Genomic DNA, 26,579 nt, shown 5'->3' with positions numbered 1-26,579 from the left:
GCCAGACACTGGACTTGTCTCCCCTCCCACCGTGGCTATGGAGGAGGGGGCTGCTTACAGTGTAGTGTTGACGAGGGCGGCCAAGGCCTTAAACCTTGAGCTCCCCGTCAAGCCGTGAGGACTAACCTCCTCACTGAGGTCCTTAAACCGCAGGCAAGCTCCAGTGAGCCTCTGCTGCCGTTTAATGGGGCCCTGTGTGACGTTCTGGTGGGCACTTGGTCCAAGCCCCCCACAGGTCCGCCTGTGCATAGGAACGTGGCCAGACGCTACCGCCCGGCTCCGGGCAAGCCTTGTTTTTTGTCCACCCATCCCACCCCCGAGAGTCTGGTCATCCAGGCCTCTACTTCCCAGACCGCATTCCCGACTGCCCCGCCTGATCGGGAATCCAAGAGGTACGAACAGTTCGGGAAGAAGGTGTTCTCGTCCCTGAGTTTGGGACTGCGGTCTGTCAATACCGCATGCCTCGTGGGCCGCTACACCCACACCCTGTGGGACACGGTCGCGAACGTGCTGCCACAATGTCCGGAGGGTCGAGATGCAGAGCGATGTTCCATCCGGTGTGGGCTGGATACCACGGACTCACTGGGCAGGGCGATGGCAACGACGGTGGCGGGTCGCGCCACGCCTGGTTGAGGACCGCCAACTTTTCGGCCGATGTCCAGTCCACTCCTCTGGACATGCCGTTCGATGGCCGTCGCCTCTTTGGCGACAAAGGCAGACCATGTGCTTGAGCGTTTTAAGGACTCCAGGGCTACGGCCAAGTCCTTGGGCCTCTCGGCCTCACGCCAGCAATCGGGTGCCTTTCACTCCTTTCGTGGCCACGGAAGGGGCATCCCCACACGAGCTGCCAGCCACACACCGCAGAATGTTCAACCGCGCGGTGGTGGCCGTGGAAACCGCCGTAGCGGCGGTCGGGGACAACGGCGAGGCCAGTCCACACCTCCCTCCGCAGCACCTGCCTCAAAACCTTCCTAGTCCGTGTTTTCAGGCCCATGTGACGCCAGTGGGTGGCAGGGTTCGCCATCACCTCCTCCACTGGCGCAGTGTCACGTCGGACAGGTGGGTGCTGCAAATCGTCCGAAGGGGCTACTCCCTCCCCTTCGAGGCGTCCCCTCCAGGCAAGCCACCGCAATTCCACCGCGTGTCGGGGGATCACTTGCAACTTCTGCAAGAGGAATTCACGGCCCTCTTGGCCAAGGGGGCCATCGAGCGCGTTCCTGGGCCAGAAGTAGGGTGTGGTTGTTACTCCCACTACTTTCTGGTACCCAAGAAGGGCAAAGGGGGCCTACGCCCTATCTTGGACCTACGGAACGTCAACGGCTTCCTCCGGAAGGAGAAGTTCAAGATGCTGACTTTGGCTCAGGTCTTAGCTGCCCTGGACCCCGGAGACTGGATGGTAGCGTTGGACTTGCAGGACCCTTACTTTCATATCCCCGTCCTGCCGGCCCACCGGCATTACCTGCGGTTCACGGTAGGCCACGAGCACTTTCAGTTTACCGTGCTCCCCTTTGGCCTTACCAGAGCCCCACGGGTGTTCACGAAGGTGATGGCGATGGTCGCAGCTCATCTGCGCAGGTTATGGGGTGGCAGTCTTCCCCTACCTCGACAACTGGTTGTTGAAGGCGGGCTCGCCCCAGACAGTCGTCTGCCACCTCCAGACTACGGCCGACCTCCTGCACTTGCTGGGGTTCTCCATCAATGTGCCGAAATCGCACCTGTGTCCCTCTCAGAAGCTCCTCTTCATCGGAGCGGTTCTAGACTCGGCGCAGTTTCGGGTTTATCCTCCCGAACAGCGGGTTCGGGATATTCAGGCTCTGATTCCGATCTTTCAGCCTTTATCCCGAGTCTCGGTCAGGTTGACGCTGCGGCTTCTGGGGCTGATGGCCTCCTGCATCCTTCTGGTGCATCACGCCCGGTTACGGATGCGGGCTCTGCAGTGGGACCTGAAGTTTCAGTGGGCCCAGCATCAGGGCAACCTGTCCGATCATGTCTTGATCTCGGAGGGCACTGCGAGACAGTTGCAGTGGTGGCTCACGGACCGCGATTGGGTCAGTGGCAGATCCCTCTCCCTACCCCACCCGGAGCACGTGGTTGTGATGGACGCGTCCCTCCAGGGCTGGAGAGGCCACATGGGAGAGGTGGAGATCAGAGGCCTCTGGTCTCCGGCGGAGTCCCAGCTCCATATCAACTTTTTGGAGCTGCGGGCGATCCGTCTTGCACTGAAAGCCTTCCTCCCCTCTGTCCGGGAGTGTAATGCAGGTGTTCACGGACAACACCACCACCATGTGGTACTGCTACAAACAGGGCGGGGTGGGGTCGTGGACCCTATGCCAGGAGGCTCTGCGCCTCTGGCAGTGGCTGGAACATCAGGGCGTGAACCTGGTGGTTCAACACCTGGCAGGATCGCTGAACGCCAGGGTGGACGAACTCCGCCGTCGGCGCATGATGGATCACGAATGGCGTCTGAACTCTGACGTGGCGCAAGGCCTCTTTCAGCAATGGGGAGAGCATTGGTTAGATCTATTCGCCACAGAAGAGAACACGCAATGTCATCAGTTCTGCGCGTTGGAATTTCCAAGGCGGCACTCGCTCGGAGACGCTTTTCGTCGTGAGTGGAGTTGCGGTCTATTGTACGCCTTTCCGCCTATACCACTTCTGCCCAGAGTGCTGAAGAAGATCAGGCGCGACCGGGCCCAGGTTGTCCTTGTGGCTCGAGACTGGGCGCGAAGATACTGGTATCCCGAGCTACTCAGCATGTCAGTCGATCCCCCGATTCGTCTGCCTCTTCGGGAGGACCTTCTGTCGCAGCAGCAGGGGACGGTTCTCCACCCGAACCTGTCCAGTCTCCACCTACAAGCTTGGAGATTAAGGGCGGCAGTTGAGGCCATTTGACCTGCCTCCCGAAGTCTGTAATGTCATTCTGGCAGCCAGGCGTCCATCCAGAAAGTCGGTATACGCCTGCAGGTGGAACAGATTTGTTGCATGGTGCACAGCAAAGGCTGTGGATCCACTCTCTGCCCCTTTTTCTGAGGTTCTCCTCTTCCTTCTCTCTCTTGCCCAGCAGGGCTCTGCTCTGGGCACTATCAAGGGCTACCTTTCTGCCCTTTCCGCCTTCTTAAGGCTACCTGATCAGCCTTCTTTGTTCAAGTCCCCTATTGTAAATAGGTTTTTGAAGGCCATCACATACATGTTCCCTCCTGTTCCTTTCGTGATGCCCCAGTGGGATTTGAACATTGTTCTTACTTACCTTATGTGTGCTCCCTTTGAGCCGCTCCATAACTTTCCTCTCCGTCTTCTTACTTTGAAGACTGCTTTCCTGGTTGCCATCACCTCTGCCAGGAGAGTGAGTGAGCTCCAGGCTCTTTCTTCCACACCTCCTTTCCTCTCTGTTCATCCGGACAAGGTTGTGTTGCGGACGAGACCTTCTTTCCTGCCCAAGGTTGTCACGGCCTTCCACATCGGGCAGTCCATTACTTTGCCCACCTTCTTTCCGCCTCCGCATCCCTCGAAAGAGGAAGAGAGGCTCCACCGTCTGGACCCAAAACGTGCGCTCTCTTACTATCTAGATCTCACACGCCAGTTCCGGGTGGATGACCAACTCTTTGTTGGTTACGTGGGCGCTAAGAAGGGAAAGGCGGTGCACAAGCGGACCATCTCCCGGTGGATCATCTTGTGTATCCAAGCATGTTACTCCTTGGCTAAGAAGGAGCCCCCTGTTGGATTGAGGGCTCATTCCACTCGGGCAACGACGACTACCACTGCCCAGGGCCGGGGAGTGCCCTTGCAGGACATTTGCCAGGCAGCTACGTGGGCCTCGCTGCATATTTTTGAAAGACACTACTGCCTGGACAGCCAAGTCCGGAGGGATGGCTTCTTTGGCCGTTCCGTCCTCCAGGACTTTCTGGTGTGATTATTGGTTCGCAGACCCACCACCGGGGTTGGTATTGCTGGGGTATCTATTCTAAGGTAAGGAATCTATCACTAACGTGTCTCTTTCAGATGCACAAGTTACTACTTGTGTAACGATCTGTAAGAGACATTAGTTAGTGATAGATTCCTTACCGACCCACCCATCCTCCCCGTTCTGTGAACCGATATCTAGGGTTAAGGTCATCCCCTTTCAGGGCCCTAGTTTCATGGCACCAGTGTTGGTTCTATCATGGCTCTGCATATCTGGCGCAGAAAAGCTGTGTATCAGAACTGACGTCAGCGCGCATGGGCGGCGTCTAAGTACTCCGACGACGTCATTCCGGCGCTAACGACGCCGACGACGGACGCGGAGCCACGAACGACGCCTGCCGGCGCGCAGTGGTATTGCTACGCAAAATTTTCCGGATCCAGTCTGACGCCTGGGGATATTCTAAGGTAAGGAATCTATCACTAACTAATGTCCCTTACAGATATATCGTTACACAAGTAGCAACTTGTGCTTCACCACCAAGAAAAATTTTATAATAAAAAAATGCCAATTGACCGAGACCTGTCTTTTCCTAGTGTGGAGTTGTTTTTCCCCAGTACAGTGATGTCCAGTGTTTACATCTCAACTCTGTGGACATAGCAACTCAGTAAAGTGACCCACGACACTCCCAGTAGCGCACCTGGAAACCTGCCTCTAAGTGCTGTATTCTAGGCGTGCTGCGGCCACTGCTTTTAGCAGAAATTAGCAAACTTATATCCGAAATACTACTGCAACTAAAGATTTACGGTTCTTTCTTTGAATCGGGTTCCTTCAGCTCACGAAACGCAATATCCAATACGGGGGTGAGGGTACAGTTGGTCGGAAAAGGAATTGAATGAATGCATGCGTGAATGAACTGAGTATTTGTATAGCACTGTGAACGTAATTGTTTCGATGCCCAAATTGCATGTGGGCCATAGATACAAGCATCTGTAATGCAATGCGAGACTTGAGCTATTGGCATTGTTAAATGACAATATCTATTATTTGAGTGTTCTCTTTTAAAACCTTAATAAAAGGCATTTTCATTTACAATGCAAATAGCTTAAACTCTCACAAATACGAGACCTATTGCATTACAAATGCTTGTTATGTGCTTAGTGGGGACTGGATGAAGCCACGCATTTCCAGCCTGTCCAGGCAGAAACCAGGAAAGGGGAATTGTTTTGAAAGCGATTAAGCGGTCTTTGGAGCCAGAGAAAGGCTACAGCTGTTTCTTCCAGCTCCCCCTCTCCGTACCAACCGTGTGTGCCCAAACATAGGCAGAGAGAGTGACCGCTCTGCCTGGCCTAGTGCTGTAAGGCCAGAGGCAGGCATGGGCAGGGAGCTCAGTCAGGCTTGCTCTCTCTGAAGGCTGAGCTGGGAGGAGGGGACGGATGATTACATTTAAAAAAAAACATCAACGCTTGTACTGGGCTGCTTGGAAAGTGAAAGCGCCATGGTGCAATGAATGCTGCAGGAAAGCATGTTGTGCCTGCAGTAGGAGAAATGTATTAAAGAAAGTAGTGCTTACATACTAAATAAGACATACAGTGTAACAACCGAACTAAAATGGCCAGTCCTCATGGGAGGTTACAAATGAAGACAAGGCGGTACTAAGGAAGGACTAACAAGCCTATAAACCAATCGGAAGCCAGCATTTACGAAGGACTATGACCAGTATGAGTGAAAAGTGGGCGGGCTTCACATCTATACTCCAATACAGCATGCCTCACAGTACAGTGCATGCGCTCCCCAGGCTCGAACTAAAAAAAAAAAGCAAGGTACATAGGGAAGCTGAGGGACTGCAGGACAACATATGCTAACATCACTGGCTTTTTCAGTGGTGAAAAGTATGGCTACTGTGATCCTGAGTGCAGTGAGGATGTGGTGAGTGAGTTGGGAGGTAGAGTCAAATATGTCACTAAAAAGATCAAAATATTACAAAAAATTTTTTATCTTTCTTTATCCGGTAACTGCATATAAAATAATGCACACCTTAAATGAAATGAAAATGCAAGTTTGAAAAAAATCAGTGATAAATACAATGCATCATGTCATGAAACCTTTGTAATGTTATCACTGCAGATTTATGTGTGTGCAACTAGAAGCCCATATAACGGAATTCTGTTTGGTTCAGCAGGGAATAGTGACTTGTGTATTTTTACTGCTGGGAGGTCTCTGCCGATCACAGAAAGCGCTGTGGCTAAAACCTCTTTTCATCAAAAAGGCTGCCGTCCAGTCAAAGAAGCTCTGAGCTAAGCTTTGAGTGATGAAGATGCACAAATCTTGTTTACCACAGCAACCCACCTCTTGCAACATACTATTGCTGGTCCTGCACAGCCTTATGTTTTAAGTTGACAATAACATTATACTTTGTTTTATAGCTTTTATGAATTGCTTGTATTAGTTTTTCTTAGTAATATATATTGATTTTACTGTTTTTGGGCAATAGTGTGTGAAAATTGGACTACACTAATAATCTGTATCACGGTTCAACTTTGAGATTACTACAAAGAATTCAGAACGCTGCCGCTAGACTCCTCCTACAGGTATTGCCACAAGCACACATCTCTCTTTAATGACGCTACATTGATTACCAGTTGCCATAAGATCCTCATTCAACTGCTTTGTATCACACACAGAGCAATACACAACAAAGAACCTCTCTTCATCAGGAAGAAAATCAACAAATACATAAAACAAACCTCTGCTCAAAAATGGCTTTCTGCCTCATAATAACTACATACAAGACAACAAACACGGATGGAAACACTTTCTCTGTTCAAGCAGCCAAAGTATGAAATTCCTTACATGCAAATATAATATCCGCAGACCGCCATCTCCACTTCAGATGATTAATCAAGATCTGGCTCTTTCTCACGACAGCTAAACTCACAACTCAAGAATGTACCATAATAATATACTCCGACATGACAAACTATAGACTACTAATGGTATGAAAAAGAACTGTTGTTATACAAGTACGCGTCATTGTACTTTGAACTACGCCTCTGGTTCTAAGCAGATATGTTTATATAAGGGAAAACTTGTTAAAGACACCACAGGATACATGTGTATATCAGACCGTGATAAAGAATTATTGCTTCTATATTTATGTATATATGTGTTTATTGCAGTTATTTGAAAGCCTAAAAAATGTAACCCATGATAAATGTGGATAGCAGACCATGATATATTGCCTTTCAATGTACATATAGGTATTTATTTAGAGAGGTTTAATCAAGCAAATAAAACCTTACCAAGCATCATGTGTGTGTATATGTGTTTATGTACAAATTATCTATATTTTGTTATTTAAAAAAAAAAAATGCCACCCCTACTCCCTCGGACTCATCCCAAACCTTCTGACTACTATGAACTCCCAAACATCATTTTGTCGTTCACTTCTCCTGTTTAACCATGCCACCCAACTAACAAGCACACATGACCATTACTTGCAAAAACAACTCAATACTTCCCCTTTTCAAATCTACTTCTATCATTCTAACCCTATCCCAAACTCTATTAGACACACAAGAAATCAAGAGCAAAATCCAAACACAAGCTAATGCAGAAGGAAAAACAAATAAAAAACATTGTACCAAGTATTAATCTTGGATTCTGGAGTAGCCTGCTACTCACCTAAAGAAGTGCTTCAATGCCTCGTCAGGGGTCGTAAGCACTATATAAATACGCTTACAATTTAAGTGAAAATAAAGAGAACTATGATTTCTTTATAACAATTTTCCTGTGTTGTGGGTTCCAATTTGTGAATGGGGCATCTGAAGAGCATGAGTTTTGACTAGTTTTGAATACTCCATGGGTTTTGGCTACAAAAGCACACAGCATATCAGCAGGATTTCAGTACTGCCAAATCCGCAGTTTCTCGGCTCCATTTACAGATTGGGAATTGGTAATTGTGAAAAGGTGAGTCACTGCCATCTGTCAGTAGGCACTCATTACTGACAACCAACTACCAAGTGATTGCTGTGTTTAGTGCCGATGAAGGTACGCTCAGTATTAAAACAGTCCTTACTATGTCGATTTTCTTTTGTTCGCATTGTGGACAGATCCGGGAGAAAAAACAATCAAAGATCCCAGGTGCAGACTGAAATTTTTATGCGAGTCAGGGCCAAAGTTTGTTTTTCAGAATAAAAACCCTGTTTTGTTGGTGTTCTTTTTCAGAACTTAGAAAGAATGTTGAGTTTGCTGTAACCTCCGTTGTGATGGTTGACTGAAAATAAGGTACATGGTCTGCCGTAAGGCAAAACGATGCAGGATCTCTTCTGCCTCATCGAGTTCTCTAGCCAACTGCCCCCTAGGCATTCTCTTCTATAATTATCTATTAACCTGTGATGGGGACACTAGGAGGTCTGCAACACCTATTCACGTGTTCAGTGACTGCTTAGAAAATTAAATAATATTAACAGATTGATAAAGTGCATCTAAATAAAGAAGCAACATGTATTCCGAAAACTCTAAAAACGTTCTGTAAATGTGAATGAGTTTGGAATTGAATAAATGGGAAAAGTAAGTTTGCATCCTTGGGTTGAATCATGGGAGTAGTGCAAGTACATCAAACAGAAAATAGTATGGACGATGGAAGTCACCTCTGAATTTAGAAAATCTCCAGCTTTCCACTAAAATTAAAAATATAGATTTTTGGTTTTATATTTGTTTGTGAATTAAAACATATTTTTTATCATAAGTTCAACAGGGTATGAGCGGCAATATATAAATACACAAAGTAAAACATAAGTATGTACAGGCAAAAAAAGGAAGGAATTCCACGTTGTTGTATGTAATCTGAAGGTTTCTTTTATTACAGATGCCCTTGAATTTCTCAATTAGACAGCCAACGCGTTTCGCCCAGACAAGGGCTACTTCAGGGCTGTAATACCATACAACATTTACAAAATTAAAATCCAGACGTGACGGCAGGTACAAATTGAATGCAGGATAATTAGTGACTTGTATTGACAGTGTTGGCGGTGAGAATAGACTCAGGATAAAGTGTGGGACAAGACAGAAAATCTGGTGGGGGAGGAGAGTACATTCAAGAATAAGTAAAGAGACCAATGTGGTTGATGGCGATGGAAAAGTGAAGATTGATTAAACGCGTAAAGGTGATCAAAACAAGCGCGGATTGGTGCAGCTAAGGTTCAAATAAGTTTATGGATAAGACGGACAGAAAAAGGGCTGAAACTGTGTGCCTTGTAGTCGTAGTGTGCTTACCGATATCTAATGTAGTAAGTTCTCCAAGGTTAGTAGAACGAGGTCTGAATGATCATCAAGTCCACGTCGGGACAATTGGTGAAAAAGGAATTAAACCTAGGCAATTCAAAGGAAAGGTATCAATAAGTAATTACCATCAGTACATAATGCTGGTTTGAATATGTGTAGTTGGTCAAACTGACCTCAAAGTGGAAGCGAATGTGTTCCAACTGTTTTTCAGGACTGAAATATCTGCCTCAGTGAAGTGGTCCGCAGTGTAGGCAAAGAGTATCTATAAAATGAGTGATTTAGAAACATTAATTAATGGGAAGCGGGCCTTACAAGGTTGGTAAGACAGTGTAACTAGTGAGCTACATATAAATCCCTCCAGTGAGTTGGAGTCTGTCCATGCTAGAGAAAACTAGGCTTAGGCAATCAAAGCTATGAATATACTCAGCCTGTGTCCGAAAAGAGAGCGCTAGAACTGAATCTGTCCAAGGTAAGTAGTCGGCTTTGCTAGCAGCTGGTACACCCGGCTGCCTTCTTTTATATATAAACAATATTTATCATCTGTGTATTTGAGGAATGGTTGTTTCTATTTTTTGGTATATTGTTTTGCGATTGAAGTCATCAAATGTGCTCAGGCCTGAGTCCTTCGCTTCCATTAATGGTTTATTCATGGTCTTCAGATTCCAGAAATTACTACATTGGGGTTCACAGATGTGAAAGAGTTAATATCTACTGATCTAACTCTAATGCGCCAAGATCTGCAAATTGCTACAAGTACAGCTTTCTGCTCAGATTCTCAGAATTGCTAGCCTGAAAAATTGAATGTTTACATATTTTCTCTCTATAAATTAAGAAACGAAAGTAAGATGCCCGGGCAAATTATGTTGTCATGCCCAGTCCCTTATCTGTAAAGTTAACAAACGACCATAGGCAATTCTGTTTGCAGTGTGCACTAAACAAAAGAAATCAACACCAGCGAACACACTTGTTACATGAGAAACCCCTACAAGAGCACAGTTTTACTCCCTCTGAAAATCATAGGCTGGATGTTCACTTTAATTGCAGTTCCCCTGCTACCCAGCTAAGCGGTATGTGGCTACAACACTTATTCATATGTTAGGATACTTAGCACTTATTTTATCTACATACTGTTATTTGATTCTGATAGAGACTGTTAGTTATAGATTCCTTTCTCTAGAGTTTCCCCCAGGTGTCAGTCTGGATCGGGAGATTTTTTCTTCAGCAGTACCCCTAAGCATGCATTGGTGGCGTCGGTCGGCCCCGCGTCCATCGTCGATGTGAATGACTCTGATGCTGCTGGGCTTCATGGCCTCCTGCTGGTGGATCATGCCAGATGGCTTAGGCGGGCTCTGCAGTGGGACCTGAAGTTCCAGTAGGCACGGCATCAGGGGAATCTTTCAGACTACGTCAAGATCTCGGAGGAAACTACGTACCAATTGCAGTGGTGGCTCACGAACCAAGATTGGGTCAGAGCCAGATCCCTCTCCATTCCCCAATCAGATCTGAAAGTGGTGACTGATGCGTCACTTATGGCACTGGGCGTTCACATGAGAGTGACAGAGATCAGAAGCGTCTGGTCTCCAGTGGAGTCCGGCCTCCATATTGACCTTTTGGAGCTTCAGGCAATCAGACTGGCACTGAAGGCACTCCTTCCCTCTCTCGGGGGGGAAAGTGGTGCATGTGTTGACTGGCTGACAACACCACCGCAATGTGGTACTGCAACAAACAGGGTGGAGTGGGGTCGGATCGTGGACCTTTTGTCAAGAGGCTCTCCACCTTAGGAAATTACTGGAACATCAGGAAATAACTCTGGTGGTTCAACTCCTGGCAGGCTCCCTGGACACCATTGCGGACTAACTCGGCCATCGGTGCTTAGTTGATCACAAATGGCACCTCCATTCTGAGGTGACGCAAGGCCTCTTTCAGAGGAGGGGGGAAAGCCTTGGTTAGATCGGTTTGCCTCCAATGAGAACGTTCAATTTCAGGAGTTTTGCACATTGAAGTTTCTACGGCGGCGCTCACTCGGCGACGCTTTTCATCGCGAGTGGAGCTACGGCCTTCTGTATGCCTTTCCGCCTGTACTACTACTGCCCAGAGTGCTCAATAAGATCAAGCGCGACCGGGTTCCAGTCACTCTTGTAGCTCCGGACTGCACATGAAGAGTCTGGTACCCCGACCTTCTGAGCATCGATCCTTCAATCAGACTGCACCTTTGGTAGGATCTTCAGTCGCAGCATCAAGGGACAGTTCTTCACCTGAACCTGTCCAGTCTCCACCTCCTTGCGTGGAGATTGAGCAGGAGTATTTGTCAGCTTTTGACCTCATGCCCGAAGCCTGTTATGTTATCTTGGCAGCCAGGCATCCACTAAAATGGTATATGCCTGTAGTTGGAACAAATTGGTGGAATTGTGCACAGCAAAGGCTGTGGACCCCCTCTCTGCTCCTCTATCTGAGGTCCTTTTGTATATTCTTTCCTTGGCCCAGCAGGGATCTGCTTTGGGAACTCTTAAAGGATATCTTGCAGCCATCGCTGATTTTCTTCGGTTTCCAAATCAACCTTGGTTTTACTAATCTGTTCCCTCCATCTCATTTTGTAATGCCCCAATGGGACTTAAATCTGGTTCTCACCTTTTTTATGTGTGCTTCATTTGTGCCTCTTCATAATTGTGCCCTGAGGTTTCTGCTCTCAAAAAATCCCTTTGTTGTTGCCATCACTTCTGCTCTCAGGGTGAGCGAGCTGCAGGCCTTATCTTCTAAGCACCCATTTTGGTCTGTCTATCCAGATAAAGTGGTGCTTCGGATCAAGCCTTCATTCCTTCCTAAGGTCGTCACGCCTTTTCATGTGGGACAATCTAACACTCTGTTCTTGTTTTATCTACCTTCGCATCCCTCCAAGGAGGAGGAGAGACTCCACTGGCTCGACCTAACGCATGCAGTGTCTTTTTATCTTGATCGCACAAAAGACTTCCAGATGGATGATCAATTTTTCGTCGGCTATGTGGGTGCCAAGAAAGGCCTGGCTGTTCAGAAACGGACCATCTCCCGATGGGTTGTCCTTGGCATCAAAATATGCTGTGCTTTCACAAAGAAGGGCCCTCCAATGGGGTTGCGTGCTCATTCCACCAGAGCAACGTCGGCGACCACAGCATTAGAGCATGGAGTTCCAATCCTTGACATCTGTCTGGCAGCAACATGGGCATCCTTGAACACGTTTACCAGACACTACTGCCTGGATAGCCAAGTCCGGTGGGATGGGTACTTTGCCCGTTCGATCCTCCAGGACTTTCTGGTTTGATCTTGGTTTGCAAACTCTGCTCTAGGGATGGTATTGCTGGGGTGTCTATTCTAAGATAAGGAATCTACTGCTTCGGTAACAATGTATCTGGTAGAGACGTATGTTAGTTTTAGTTTCTTACAGCTCGACCCATCCTCCCCGCTCTGCAAACCTATTTCTAGAGATAGAGACTCCCCTAAAGGGCTCTTGTTTCGAAGCGCCAGTGGTCAGTGTCTTTCAAGGCTCTGCGATTATGGCGTGGGAAGTCATGTTAAGAACTGACGTCCGCGCGCAAGTAACATATGTCTCTACCAAATACATTGATACCGAAGGTATGTAACTTCTTCATATAACACATTTTTGTTTGGTACTCCAATTATTATGTACAAAGTCAATTTCTTGTTCCTTATTTAATATTTGTCTGAGATATTTGCTTTTTCTGTGGTGTGAATTAAATGTCAAGGAGTCATATACTTTGCTATGTAATTATGTGCTGTAGAGTTTGCCATAATTTAATGTCATCTCTTAAAAACAAACAAATGAAGGGAGTGATGAGATTTATTCAGAATATGTCGATTTTTAGATGGATAAAAGTTTGTTTGAAATTCAGAGTATCAAATACACTGTTGTGCGAATTTCCAGAATAAACATAGATGAGTCATATGCTTGTGCTTAATTATTAAGAATATATTGTGTGTTAAAAATCACTGGACATGATGAAAGGCCTGTTTCTTTTTAAATGAAATTAATTGAAGTACATGTATCATGCTTGTTTGCCTTCCCTCCTAAAATCAGTTTTGTTGTTGTTTTGTTTGGAGCCCAGACTTTGAATGGTTTCTTTTGCGACAGTACATCGTTCAACATTTTGATGGACATGTTATTTACAAAAGGTCTTTACGAAAGTGAGTACTTACATATTATTCTACACCCTTTGTTTCTAAAAGAAATCCTTGCTATCTTTTCATTTTGGTTACAGCTGAATTGTAAAATAGTTTGAAAGGAACAATTAATACGTGTAGAGATGGAACAAAGGCATAAAATGAATACTGGAAACATACATAAATATACCTGCTGATGCCAAGCTTAAAGGGTTGGCGCTATTGGAAATGTAAAAGAAAAGCCCAATCTAACTGTGCAACTCAGACTTAAATGTTTCCATCCAGAATTAGTTAAGGAGAATTTTTGATAGTTTTGTATGTCTTATGTGATGTTTCATTCAACCACTTCAGCCGCCTCATGAGTACTGCAAGAAGGCGCACTGATGAACATGGATGCCAGCTGCGGCCTTGCAGTGACCCAGCCAGCATAGAAAGGTTAAGCACTACTCCGACGCATGTTTCGGTTTCAATAAGATAGCGTCCGAGTTGGAGTTGCTTCCTCGCGATGACAAAAGGTTCATAAAAAAACGATCTGTCTACTATTCAATGTAGATACATGTAAATCCCATGCATGTGACCTAGGACAGAAAAAACAAGGAGCATCTATATTTAGTAATGGATAAAATGATCCAAATAACCATCAGTGTGTTAATCCAATTTTCTTTTGAAGTTAAGCAGTGTAAGTGTATCTGTGAAATTAAGCCAGCATGCACCTTGATGCTTGATTTTGTCTTTCCTGCTGTATATTTTGTAGTGTCCAGTTAAACTGTGAATAGGGCTGCAGTCATACTAGGATCCCACACCAGCCAGATCCTTAAGAATAAACAATGGGATAAAACGCACATCAAGCTCTCACCCTCACATTCGATCACTAAATTGTTTTGGCCAGTAGAAGATATTTGGCAGACAGAACATCTCCTCCAAAATGAGAAATAGGGCAAATCTGAATAAGACTTCAATACGGAGTACAGAGAAACAGCAGAATCCCTCAATCCACTTGCAACTTGACTTGATTCAAATGAGATAACTAGTTGCAAGAAAGGATTGAAAGAAGGTCTCAGGATGATAAAGCTCTGTCTCCTTTGAAAAATCAGAAAGGCTTATGATGATGTCTTGAATATGACGTCTTTTCTGTTCTGGGTATTACTCTTCTTGAATTAAAAGTATCAATCACTCAAGAGTGAATATGTGTGTAGAATGCTCATTTAGGGTGTAATATTCTGTTCTTCAAAGTGAAAATCAAGATTGCTTGAATACATTTTCGTAATTAATCTAAACGCTGCCTGTTCAACTTATTTGCTATTGATTTCTGAAGAGTTTCTAGATGGTTTATAACTGCGTGCCTCATTTATTGTTTATTCTGAGACTTTCAAAAAAAATAAAATGGTATAAAAGCTGAACACAAAGATTAAAGAGTTAGAGGGGAATCTTCACTCCATGTGACAACTGGACAGGCCGTGCAGAATCAAATCACCCATTATGACTGAAGGCTACCAGGAAGGTAGTCACTTAGCTTTCGTTCGCTGAACTTATGAGTGCATCTGGCCTCGCACAACAAGAGTGCAGGACTTGATATTATGTTGCAAAGAATGCCTTATTGTTAAGATATGCTGATGTGAACCATCTCTGAATCTAGAAATGCGATTTATTTACTGCTGTGGTCGAATTAACTAGTGCTTTGAAGGAGCAGAATGGAGATGATATTATTATAAATATGTTACAAAATAATTTTCTAATCTCTCTAAACCCTTCCAACAAAAACCACCCTAGGGGTTTAATAGGACTCTTACCCACTAGGGTCAAGAGTGGCATGTTTTATGTTAGAGTCCATGTCCACATACCTAGTGTGTCTGGACAATCTCAACATTGAGAACAAAGGGAGATCTTTGGTTGTTATGAGGGATCCTAAAATTAAAATTGTCTGAGGTGCCCAGAAATGTATTTTTTTCAGGGTCACATTGACAAGGAGGAAAACAGGTGGGGACACTCAGTGAGAGTGTTATCTCTTGTGTCCCAGGCTCAACAGGTTTTAGCCAACACACCTGCACATCCACAGGTTCATTGGCATTCGTTAGGACCTATTGAGGATCATGTGCAGATTCCTGTCTCACAGCCTTTAACACACTCTTTGTGAGAATATTTGTTGTGAGAAACTTATCCACAATTTTCAAGCATGACATACATACCAACCTATCATGTTATCTATATTTTAGTTCATCTGTGGGTATGACACCAATTGTGTTGGAGTTTTGCTTTTTGTTCACACTTTTGATGAATGTTCCTACTCCAATTTCATTTGTCTTTATTGTAGTTGCAATTCATATTGTGTGCACTAGAACAGTGTTTGAGTTTAACCCCTCCCATGCTCATGACGAGCTCAACTCGTCATGAGGCACGGTTGCGCTGTGCTCATGACGAGCTGAGCTCGTCGTGACCGCCGTGGCGCTCACACGCGGGGATAATTCCCCTGCTGTGCTGAATGTTCCACGAAAACGGGTGTGGTCATGACGAGCTCATCTCGTCATGAGCACAGCGCCACCGTGCTGCATGACGAGCCGAGCTCGACATGAGCACCGGGGCGCTGCGCGCGCCCCTCCTCCCCCCCGCAGCACAGCGGGGGAATTACCCCCACGGCGAAGCGGTTAAAATCTTAAAGATGTCTCCTTCATGTTCTAGTGTTCTGACTGTATGAGACTAAGTATGAGTGCGTCACAGTGAGATTGAGTAGGACTGAGTTGAATCAGGGAGGACGAGGGAGTTATAGGGAGGCTCAGGGAAACTATGTGGGAATGAGTGAGACTAAATGGGAGTAAGTGAGTCGGAGCGAGACTAATTGAGACTGAGTCAGCCAGAGTGAGGTTGTGTGATTCAGAGGAAGATTGTGTGAGTCAGAATGAGTGTGACTGGTTGATTATGAGTGAGTCATAGTGAAATGGAGTGATTTGGAATGAGTGGGACTGAGTGAATCTGGAAGAACGAGTGAGTCATGGGGAGACTCAAAAAAACTAGGTGAGAATGAGTGTGGCTGAGTGGGAGGTGAGTGCGTCAGAGTGAGACTGAGTGAGTCAGATTGAGACTGAGTGAAACCGTGTGGGACTTAAGTCAATCAGAAGGACTGACTGAGTGGGTGGGACTGAGTGAGAGTAACTGAGAATGAGTGAGACTGAGTGGGTCAAAGTGAGATTGAGTCCGATTGCATGAGTCAGTGAAACTGACCGAGAGTAAGTAACAGTGACTGCGAAGGAGAGTAAATGACTAAGACCAAGTGGGAATGAGGGAGAGATTAAGAGTAAGTGCAAGTGAGTGTGTGTGATTGCCCTCCCACCCCAAGTCCACCTGCACCCCAACTCCACCTGAACCCTCCAAGTAAATGAGTCAGTCTCGCTCACTGTAATTCAAGCCAAGTATTACGCTTCACCACTTTAATGTTCACCAGTCTCCACTGCTCAAAAGTAAATTCAGCCCAGAAATCTTTGGTTATACAATCTCTTAAAGAAAGAGTGAAAAGGGTGGATCCTTCAATAGATTTGAGTAAATAAATACATTATATTCAAGAGACTTAGTTTGAGTCACAAAAAGTCTCCTCTGACTTTGATGAAATATCCAACTTACTTGGTAGTAGAAACAGTGTCACTTGCAGCCTTATTCAGTACCGATATCAATCTGTCCTTTTTAGACCAGATGTTTCAAAACAAACTGGTCAACAGAGATGGGAATTCTGGCAGTTAATTCCTAGATTCAAGAACTTATGCTATTCTCAGCACCCCTCTATATTGAATATCCTTATTATCAGCGCCCCAAATTTATATTTTCAGCACCAGAGGCAGAAAAATGTAGCAGATTATTATGGGAACTGATAAAATAAGGCAAAGAATTAGATTAATAAACAATAAATACTGAAATACTTATATGATTATAAAATACTTGGATATATTTTTCATTTTTTTTATGGAATGCCCTGCAGGAGGAACAAACCCACACGTTTTTTTCTGGGGATGTGGCGGGGGTCAGGGTGGGAGACAAGTTTGAAGGGTGAAGAGTGAGGACTTGTAATGGATACCGAGTGGGGGCTTTTGGTGTAGCTAAGGGTGGTTAGAAGAGAAGAAAATGATGGAAGATCTTTATGTAGTGGAGGAAAAGGGAATGAAATATAGGGACAACACATTCAGTTACAGAGAGTGGTTAAACCATTCAGTTGGATCATGAAATGTTAACAAACTGTTTCGTAGTAAGAATAAACCGTGGGCAGTTTTCTCTAGAAGATCAGCTTTAATCTTGGTAATAACTAATGTCGCATACATATGGCAGATGGGTACCATACAGACTTCAAAATGGTATAAAAAAAATATTAACAGTCATGTCAGTTATTGGTTCCAATAGTGATGATCTCAATATATTTCAATCATTAGAAATATAAAAAATGAAGTATCTATATATGACCGCTACAGACTAGAATTTAGCTCCGGAATTGATAGATAGACCTACTAAAAGATACCATAATCCACTGCCTTAAAAGATGCAGTTAAATTCTTAATAAAGAATCTTGACTTGTTTGATCTTTATAGGAATAAGGACTCTGATAATGCAGGCTACACTTTTTTGTATGCTATAAATCTTTGTCTCTAGTTGAGTTTTTGCCATATTTCCAATTATGTGATGATCACATTATATTTACATAATCGTATATTCATTAGCAGGCCTTGCCACTTAACCTTTGATGCGTTCCCATGAAGGGCACAGACTGTTTGAATCCTATTGAGACAAAAAAAACAGGACTACATTGAACTAAGTGCTTGATTGCTGCACACATTACATATATGTGACTCATATAAAGTCCTCTTCAGAGGAATAATAAACAAATACACAATAAGAAACCAAATAAATAAGGCAGAAAGATCCAGCTTGACTTCAGAGAAAAGGGAGAGAAATGGAAAAGGTTAATACAGACTATTACAAAAGAAGGATTTAAGAAGTATGTTGCATCATTAAAGAATGGGAAGGTATCTGGACCAAATACCCTGCCCGCAAAACTATGTATGGAACTGTCTAATGGAATACATCACAATAGCACACCAAGGCATCTTCCAAGGAGTTTTATCTAATTTCATAGTAAAAGATTTCTTTGTCTGTTCTTATTAAAATGGGTAAGGACCCCACTCAATGTTCTTCATATAGACCCGTACCACTTTCCAATATTGACAGCAGAATCAAACACTAATATACTTGCTAAAAGAATACTAAGGTATGAACATTATTCACCAAGATCAGCAGAGCTTTGTAAGAGGATGTAACATAAGCCAGTAATTGTTAGATTCTTATCTTTCTAGATTCCTCCATTGTAATCTTTTGTGTCATGCTAGCCTATGTAGGGACAGCCTTTGATTTAGTACAGTGGTCTCTGGGAGTCCGTGACTAGATTTAAATATCTCACTCTTTTATCAAAGCAGTACTAGACTTATACCAGAGCCTGACGGTTTACTTCGTTATAAATGGTGATCCAAATAAGGAGTTCCAGTCACACAATTTTTTAAGTTGTGGGCATCAACTCAGAAACTTTAAACTGTGTGCGAACGATTTATTAGTTATTACCTCAGTCCCAGAATCCACAAATTACATTTTAGATACTTTAATAATGTGCTGGAAGGTTTCAGAGTATACAATCGATATCGTGAAATCCGAGGCTATGTTGTGGAACATTCCACCCAACAGGATGTCCCAACTTCCCACTTTAGTTGGGATTAGAGAACAAGTCAAATATCCTGGCCTGCCAAATCCCAATTAAATGGAACCGTTTTATCAGGATAGTTACCTAAATAAATGGGCAGAGGCTATGCAGCAATTGGATCGGAGTCTGAATCCTCAGAAATCAATTATTGATAGTCAACTACACATTGAAATGATTATTCTGGCCAAATAGCTTTTTATTTCAGCATCTACCCATGTATATTCCAGACTCTCTTTTTTTGTGGTCAGATTAGGAAGATAAACAGATTGTTTTATTTGGTAAAAAAAAAACTTCCCTAATCTTCAGGTAAACATTATTATAGATGTATAGAGAAAGCAACCTGAGCCGTCCAAACTTAGTATTACTACTGGGCTCTGGATTGCTGGGTACTCACTATTTGTTTGAAACCATATAGATATGACTATGCACAGTTGCCTCCCTCAAGGAAATTGTTTTCCCTAGCCCACATATGGCTTTTTAACTAAATGCAACAGTGAAACTAAAAAAATAGTTAAGAATACTGCAGTGTCTCGCACTTCTTTGGCGCAATAGACAATTACAAAAAATGAAATATCCAAAATTTCCTTTGCAGACAGTACTTTGGAATTAGAATAAATTTGCCTTACTACAGATCTCTGCTCAGTCCAAAATCCAGAGACAATTATTTAGTTACCGATGTGTTGGATGAATTGCAGACTTTCAATACATTTCAGTGGGTAAGGGAAGAGACATGCAATTTTTTTCATTATTACTATATTATAGGATGAAAGTGATGATCACCCGTCATCAGATCTGTGGTTCATGGGGAATCCTGTTTTTAGTGCAGTATATTCTTTTGAGCATCGTTCTGTATTAAACAATTATGTAAACATGTGAAATACAGGCAGACTGACTGGACCTAAAAAGTAATAATTTGATGGTCTACTAAAGACATTAGTGCTAATAATGAACTATGGATAGAAATTGTATTTCTGATAGATGGAACCTTTTCTTGAGTACAATATTGCTGACAGTCTTTTATAATGCTGCATCGTTTATATTAGGCACAAAAAAAACTGCCAAGAATGTATCCTAATGCTATGCACCGATACCCAGGGTGTAGGAAACAGATCATGCACATGTTTTATCTGTGTCCAGCATTATCATAATTTTGGTCACAGATCAGCAGAATACTAGCTAATATCTCTGATGAGTGGATAACATGTGATCTGATTCTGTGTCCATTCGGGGGCAAAAGGGCAATCTGATGACCCACCAATAACTATCCAAGGTTGAAGAACAGAATTTTGTTAACCAAATAGATTTGTAAATAGCAGACCATGAGTAATATACAAATGCTGTTTGCTACTCAACCTGGTTCCAGACTGTTATCCCCTCTCCCTACTACTACTTGCTCCAACGAGACCCTATTGTCACATACCAGGGGAGGGAATGTGAAATGCCCTGGAGTGCAACTCCCTTCAAAAACTAAATTCTTCCCTCTCTTCGCTTCTCTGCAAGCACAAGCCTCAGCCCAAAGCTCCTGAACTTTCCTCTAATCTGGCCTGGCTCTGAATATTTACAGGCTATGATCGTACTCCCTAATCATGTGGAGATACCTGCCTGAGACATCTATGAGAAAGTCCACTCTTCCCTCCCCATGGGTAGCATTCCACCACCAGTAAAATGTTTATCATCATGAACCTTCTAAAATACATATTCCAAGATGTTAAATTAATGTGCCCCCGTACAACTGCAGCAGGATCTGTGATCTTTCAAATCTTAAACATCTGCATTGTGCAATAGTAGGTGCTCTTAGACCCCACTCATTCATGTATGGTGTCTAGCTGAAAATACAATTGCTTGGTTCCTAGCATTTCTCGTCTACTGCAGTGCTCAGTCCACGGTTGCCACTGTCACCATCTGTTTCTGCTTCTTTGGCTCTGAATCTGACCTGGGAACAGAAACCATTTATTTATGTGATTCCAATCCTTCCTATCTAACCAGGCCTACTCTACCACTTTAGTGTTTCTTGACCTGTACTGTCATTGTTCACTGTGGCATCCACTAGGGTTCTGCTATCTTGTAGCTGTTTAACATGTCTCTCATTCCAGTAGCACATTTCGCTAGGGCATAACCAGTTCACTTCGATTGCCTTGCAAGTTCTTTCAATGCACGATAAGTCGACCTAAATTAATGACTCCAAATCTAAAATCTTTCTCCTAGCAAAAGCTTTGGTATATTGACCCTCCTTCTCTTTTCAATTTTCATGGAACCAGTTATCACTTGACGGAAATCTCGCCACTTCCTCAACTTAGTATCATTGTGGCCGCTGCCATCTTCAAACTGGAAACCCTGCAAAGCATCATCCTTTCCCCTATGTCCGATAATTGCTACTGTTCTATTTAGTGGCTTGGCCAATGCACACTATTTCAATGGATTCTTTCACCATTTGACTGTAAACCTCAGTGCTGCAACTATTGAAATGCACGGGTTGAGTGTTGGCCACTGACAGTTCAGTGGATGAGAAATTACCCACTGGCGTTCAGCACCATGAAGAGTTTAACGTACTATTATGTATTTTCAGTAATACTTAAGTATTTTGGATTACGATAAATGGTATTGTTTACTTTTACAGTCACAAAATGCCATGTACATTCAGGAAGATGCTGTACAATCGATTGCAATTGAAGTAGTACAATATTAGCATGCACAACACATTGCCTAAATGACTAATGCTCCTTCTCTGTTCAGGTGCTTTGGAGGTGCTAATGGAAATGAGGAGACAAAAAATTAAATTCAGCAGAGAATCATACATACTTGGATTCGCAATCTGCTACAAGCTGGTAAGTGCAGGTCTACTCACGAAACGCAAGTCAATGGTTTGGAAAGCAAACATTTGTAAGGATTTGTACAAAAAGCTTCTGGATTTTGGTGGTGCAAATACCAAATAAGATGGTTAATAAACCTTTTCCAAAATGTGCTACAGTAACTCTCATGTAACACTTCTGAGTTAGAGGATAATCACTGCTCCTGTATAATTTACAAAGATGTTGCTTTTGGAAATGCAAAAGCCTTAACTTTAGATAGGTATATAATTTTCCTTGGAGATCAAATTGCTTGAAGAACTATAGTTTAATATTGTGTGCAGTTGTGCAGAATATTTTATAGCCACCCTACTGAATTGGCACATATAGAGCTATTCAGTTAAAAACAAATGAAAACAGTTCTCTTCCCACCAGTCCTTAGTCACCAACATTAAGGATTCCAACATGCCCCTTTGTTTTATGTGTGGTTTAAGAGCTTCAATACAACACTCACCAAATGTCCCCTTTGAACAACTTTTAGGCTTAGCTGCTATAGCCATGCTTTCACTAATGTAGCAAATATGATGGCATATCTTTTATCTGCATCTTTTTTATTTAAACATGTGATTACCCTTTGTACATTTTTCTTAATTTCAGAATAGGCAAGAATCGCGCTCGCTCTGTGGCTTGCTGCTGGATGAAATAGACATGAAAGCGGAACATATACCAAGGCAAGCGTTCTGCTTTGCTGCTGCACTGGCACTTAAACGGGTATAATCTGGTTCTCTCTTTATTTTATTATAAATGTATGAAAACCAATAGGTCTTGTCTTTATGAGAGCTTTTGGCTTTGTCATTGTCCTTTAGCCATGTTTTAAGGCGGTGCATGGCATGGCTGCTGTCTAGAATAGCTGTAAGTTAGAAAACATAAAGTTCTATGATACAGGCAACACTTTCCATGTTATAGAGCTTTTTTACCTGGTGGGACCGTAGGGGGTAAACAAAATGTGGGACGGGACATGACAGCAACAACAGGGGAGTGGTAGCAACAACAGGGGTGTAGGTGGAGGAGAGGGAAAGCAACAATGCGGGATGGTGGAATGGGGGGGGGCAGGCAACACAGTGAAAGGGGGATGGGAAAGACGTTGGCAAGCAACAATGCAGGACAGGAAGGACATTGGCAGTCAACACAGTGAGAAGGACGGACAAACACTGCAGGAGGGGAGCAAGCAGCAATGTTGAAAGGACAAGGCAAGCAACAAGGAAGGAGGGCCGGGTGCAAGTAAAAGAAACTTTAGTATACTTTATTTGGGCAATAGCCATAAAAGCAGATAAAAAAATACATTAAAACAGTACAACCATTGCATCTTTAAAATCATAGCATATAAGGTGTTTAGATGCACACAGGAAAATATAAAGCTAGCAGCATGTCAAAGGAAAACATGAATAGTGTTTGAAACATGAGCTTGAGAGCCACATTTATAACTCACAGACAACATGTAATTCATAAAGTTGCAACCAGTTGCACTCTACAACCATCACAAGCACATAAGTCCCGGGCCCTAGACCGGCTCAGACAGAGCAGCCCTTTTGTGTCTATATCTTCACTTACATTAAAGATAACGGGAGACAGCAAATACAATTGGCCCGGCAGTGTCTGACCTTAATATCCTTTTACAGTTTTAAAGTCCCGTATGCCCATATTACGACACAGCAGCAAAATCCATTTCCTTCTGTGTGCATGATAGAACAAACAGAAATACAGGGTACGATCTACAATTTCCTCAACCTCAGGACAAAAAAAAGACAACTCTGCTCTAATTCGGCACAGGGGTAATTCCACTTTGCAGTTAATGTACAGAGTGGCAAGGTCCTAACGCGAAACTTAATATAGAGTGATCCACCAACTGGAGGCTCAATAGGATTGATGTGCGTTAACAGATGATAGATGTCTTTAAATTCCATAAAAGCCGAGGTCAGGGCCCCTTCCCCTCCCCTCCCTCCCTCCCCTCCACCCCACCATCCTTCCCTCCCCTTTCCCCCCTCTCCCTCCCCACCGGTCCTGTGGGATCCACCATCTGCATGTCTCCAATACAGCTCCTTAAGCATGAACTTGGACGAGCCCATATATTCTCACCCCCAATCTCTACTAAACAATGTTTGATATACCCCAGCGGGATTCTAGCAGCCCCAGGGAGTTTTGGGATTTCTTTTAGGCCCAACCAACAGGGCAATAAGTCCACTGAGCACCAGATCCTCCTCTAGTACAGCAAGGGTCTGATTCTTACTCTGTGGACATGGGGTCGGATGCCAAGTTCCAGCAGAGTGACACGAGTGGGGTGCTGGAAGGGATATTGGCGTGGAGTCTTATAAAATGATTCTCCGTCAATTCCATGTCATTGACTTTGTGCCCCCAGAGTTCCCCACCATAAAAGGACCCCCCCCCAAAGCTTATAAATTGTAGATTATGTGAAATGCTGGGTTTGTCAGTCGAAAGCTAAAACCCTTACATTTCCTCGAAACGCCACCAATATAGTGTTCTAGTCTAAGTTTGCATTTTTGGATCAGGGGAGACCAATCAAAATGCTCATTCGGGGTAAACCCTGGATATGCAAATGTACGGACCCTCTCCAATGGAAACCTGTTAGGGACTGGGTGCGACCTGGTCGTATGACAAGGATTCAATACCATATATTGAGTTGTGTTGAGGTGGATCTCTGAGCCCTTTCTGTCTGCAGAAGACACTGAACTGGCCCAACCGATTTGAATGTCCATTGGGGATTTCGAGACCAGCAAGGTGTCATCTGCAAACAGGAGTGCTGGGACCTTCCTGTTAGACAGACACGGGGCATGGTGCTTGCACTGCTCCAATACAGTCACCAAATCATTAATGCATAACAAAAACAAGGGAGAAGCTAAAACACATCCCTGTCTTATACCCCGGGACACTGGAATGGGATCTGTCAGCTCCTCAGCAGGACCACACCTAACCGGTGCTTAATTGTCCCGGTGTAATCTCCTGAACACATCAATCAAATATTTTGGAACACCCATGTCAGTCAGAACCTTCCACAAGGCCACCCTAGCGATAGGTCAAACGCCAACCGACAAAAATTGCATAGAGACACCACCCAGTAGCGTACTTCAAGTAAATTAGTTGCAATTGAAGCACTTGATCGGTGGTACTGGTCACAGCCCTGAACCCAGCTGCAAGGGGGTCAACACTCCTACGTCTTTCATCCAAGCTTGCAATCTGCTCAACAAGATTCGACTACCGCGCTTCTTTGACCTGTCTGTGAGTCTAATAGGGTGAAATTGGACGGAGCGGACCTAATGCACTTTTTATAAATTGGGACAATTTCAGTCCCTTACCAGGTCTGCTGCATGGCGAGACCATTCATAAGATAATTAAAATGAAAGGCAAGATATGGTTTTCAAACCCTCTCAACTTTAAACCGTTCCCCAAGTTCCTTACCTTTTTCCCCCTGGGGTAATCCAATCAATAGCCACGGCCAGGGGCGTAGCTTGGTCAATACGATTGGGGGGATGAAATTCTGATTTTCCAACAATCAGGCTTGCACATAATATTTCAGTACATTATACGATAAGCAGGGTGCATGAGAGGAACCTAAGGGGCAATAGGATTGGTAGGCGTACTTATAGAGAACCACAATATTTTGTAAAATATCCAATATTTTGAGGAGTTTCAAAATAGTGTGTGTGTGTGCATTTATGTCTGTGAGTGTAAACATCCCTGGTGAATTCTGACTGACATCTCTCAATACAAGACTGAAAGCATCTGTACCCAACTATTTATTGGAAAATCTATTTATTCCCTGCCCCCCCCCCCCCCCCCCCTCCCTGAACATACAGCCCTGGATCCGGCAACTTGACTCACAATCAGTCTGATGGATCAGAACAACCACAGACGGGCACTGGTTGATTGGCCTTCCTCAACCTGTTTCACTGAGGCTGCCAGACCACCTAGAGGACTGGACAAGGTCACAGCAAGTGCCCTGCTGGCAGAACTCATTGCAATTCCAGCAGGTGGTGGTAGGGCTAGCTCATTCAACCCCACATGACATGCGTACAGACCTGTGAAGTGATAAACCAAAGCTGCAGCTGCTATATTACTACATAACAGGGCTGGAAAATCTAGGCCCTTATTAGCCACTATTTACCAAAAGGAGTGGTGAACTTTTCCCTTAGTTTACTACCAATAATGCCTCCCATTTGGCCACTTCATGATCTCTGTTGGCTATATCCAATATAGCTTTATAGGAAGCTGTAGCTTCCTGGTTTGCAGCTCTAGTCCCACCTTTAATAGCAGCCATTAGGGCCCGTCTGGATAACCGGCATGCCTTGGTATACCTTTTGGACTCATGAGCCCGTTTTAGGAGCGTCCTAGCCTCTACCATAAAGAGCTCTTTTAAGGAGCAAAACAAGGAATTCTGGATGGCAGTGTAATCCTCTAATGAGGACACTGAGGGGGAACTCCGTCCAAGAGCAAGTATTGCTTCCAAAGCTGTAGCAATAACCTTGTACAGCTGTGCCTGAATGATTGAGGTGGCAGTGGTAGCACTCCATTGGCAGTACACATAGGTGACTAGTTGGAAGTAGCCTCCTATCAAATTGTTCAACATCTTGAGAAGGTCTGCTAAGGCCCAGTGAACTCAAGGAGAGGTCCAGGGCATTGTGACTGCTGCCCTGCATAGAGGCTGCCTCCATGTCAA

General features: G+C 44.1%; 1 protein-coding gene across 1 annotated transcript in view; it reads left to right on the top strand.

Annotated features, from left to right (window-relative positions):
* The window catches only part of PTCD2 (pentatricopeptide repeat domain 2), a 281,004-nt gene that overhangs the window by 147,148 nt on the left and 107,277 nt on the right, over positions 1-26,579 (top strand). The window contains exons 5-7 of the mRNA XM_078675279.1: positions 13,282-13,360; positions 21,795-21,886; positions 22,505-22,618. Of these exons, the coding sequence (XP_078531405.1) occupies positions 13,282-13,360; positions 21,795-21,886; positions 22,505-22,618 (285 nt within the window). The remainder of the gene's footprint in view (positions 1-13,281; positions 13,361-21,794; positions 21,887-22,504; positions 22,619-26,579) is intronic.

Source organism: Lissotriton helveticus, chromosome 2_1, assembly GCF_964261635.1.
Source record: "Lissotriton helveticus chromosome 2_1, aLisHel1.1, whole genome shotgun sequence".
Lineage (NCBI taxonomy): Eukaryota > Metazoa > Chordata > Amphibia > Caudata > Salamandridae > Lissotriton > Lissotriton helveticus.
The sequence above is the reverse complement of the archived record's forward strand: the minus strand, read 5'-3'. Positions and strand labels throughout refer to the sequence as shown.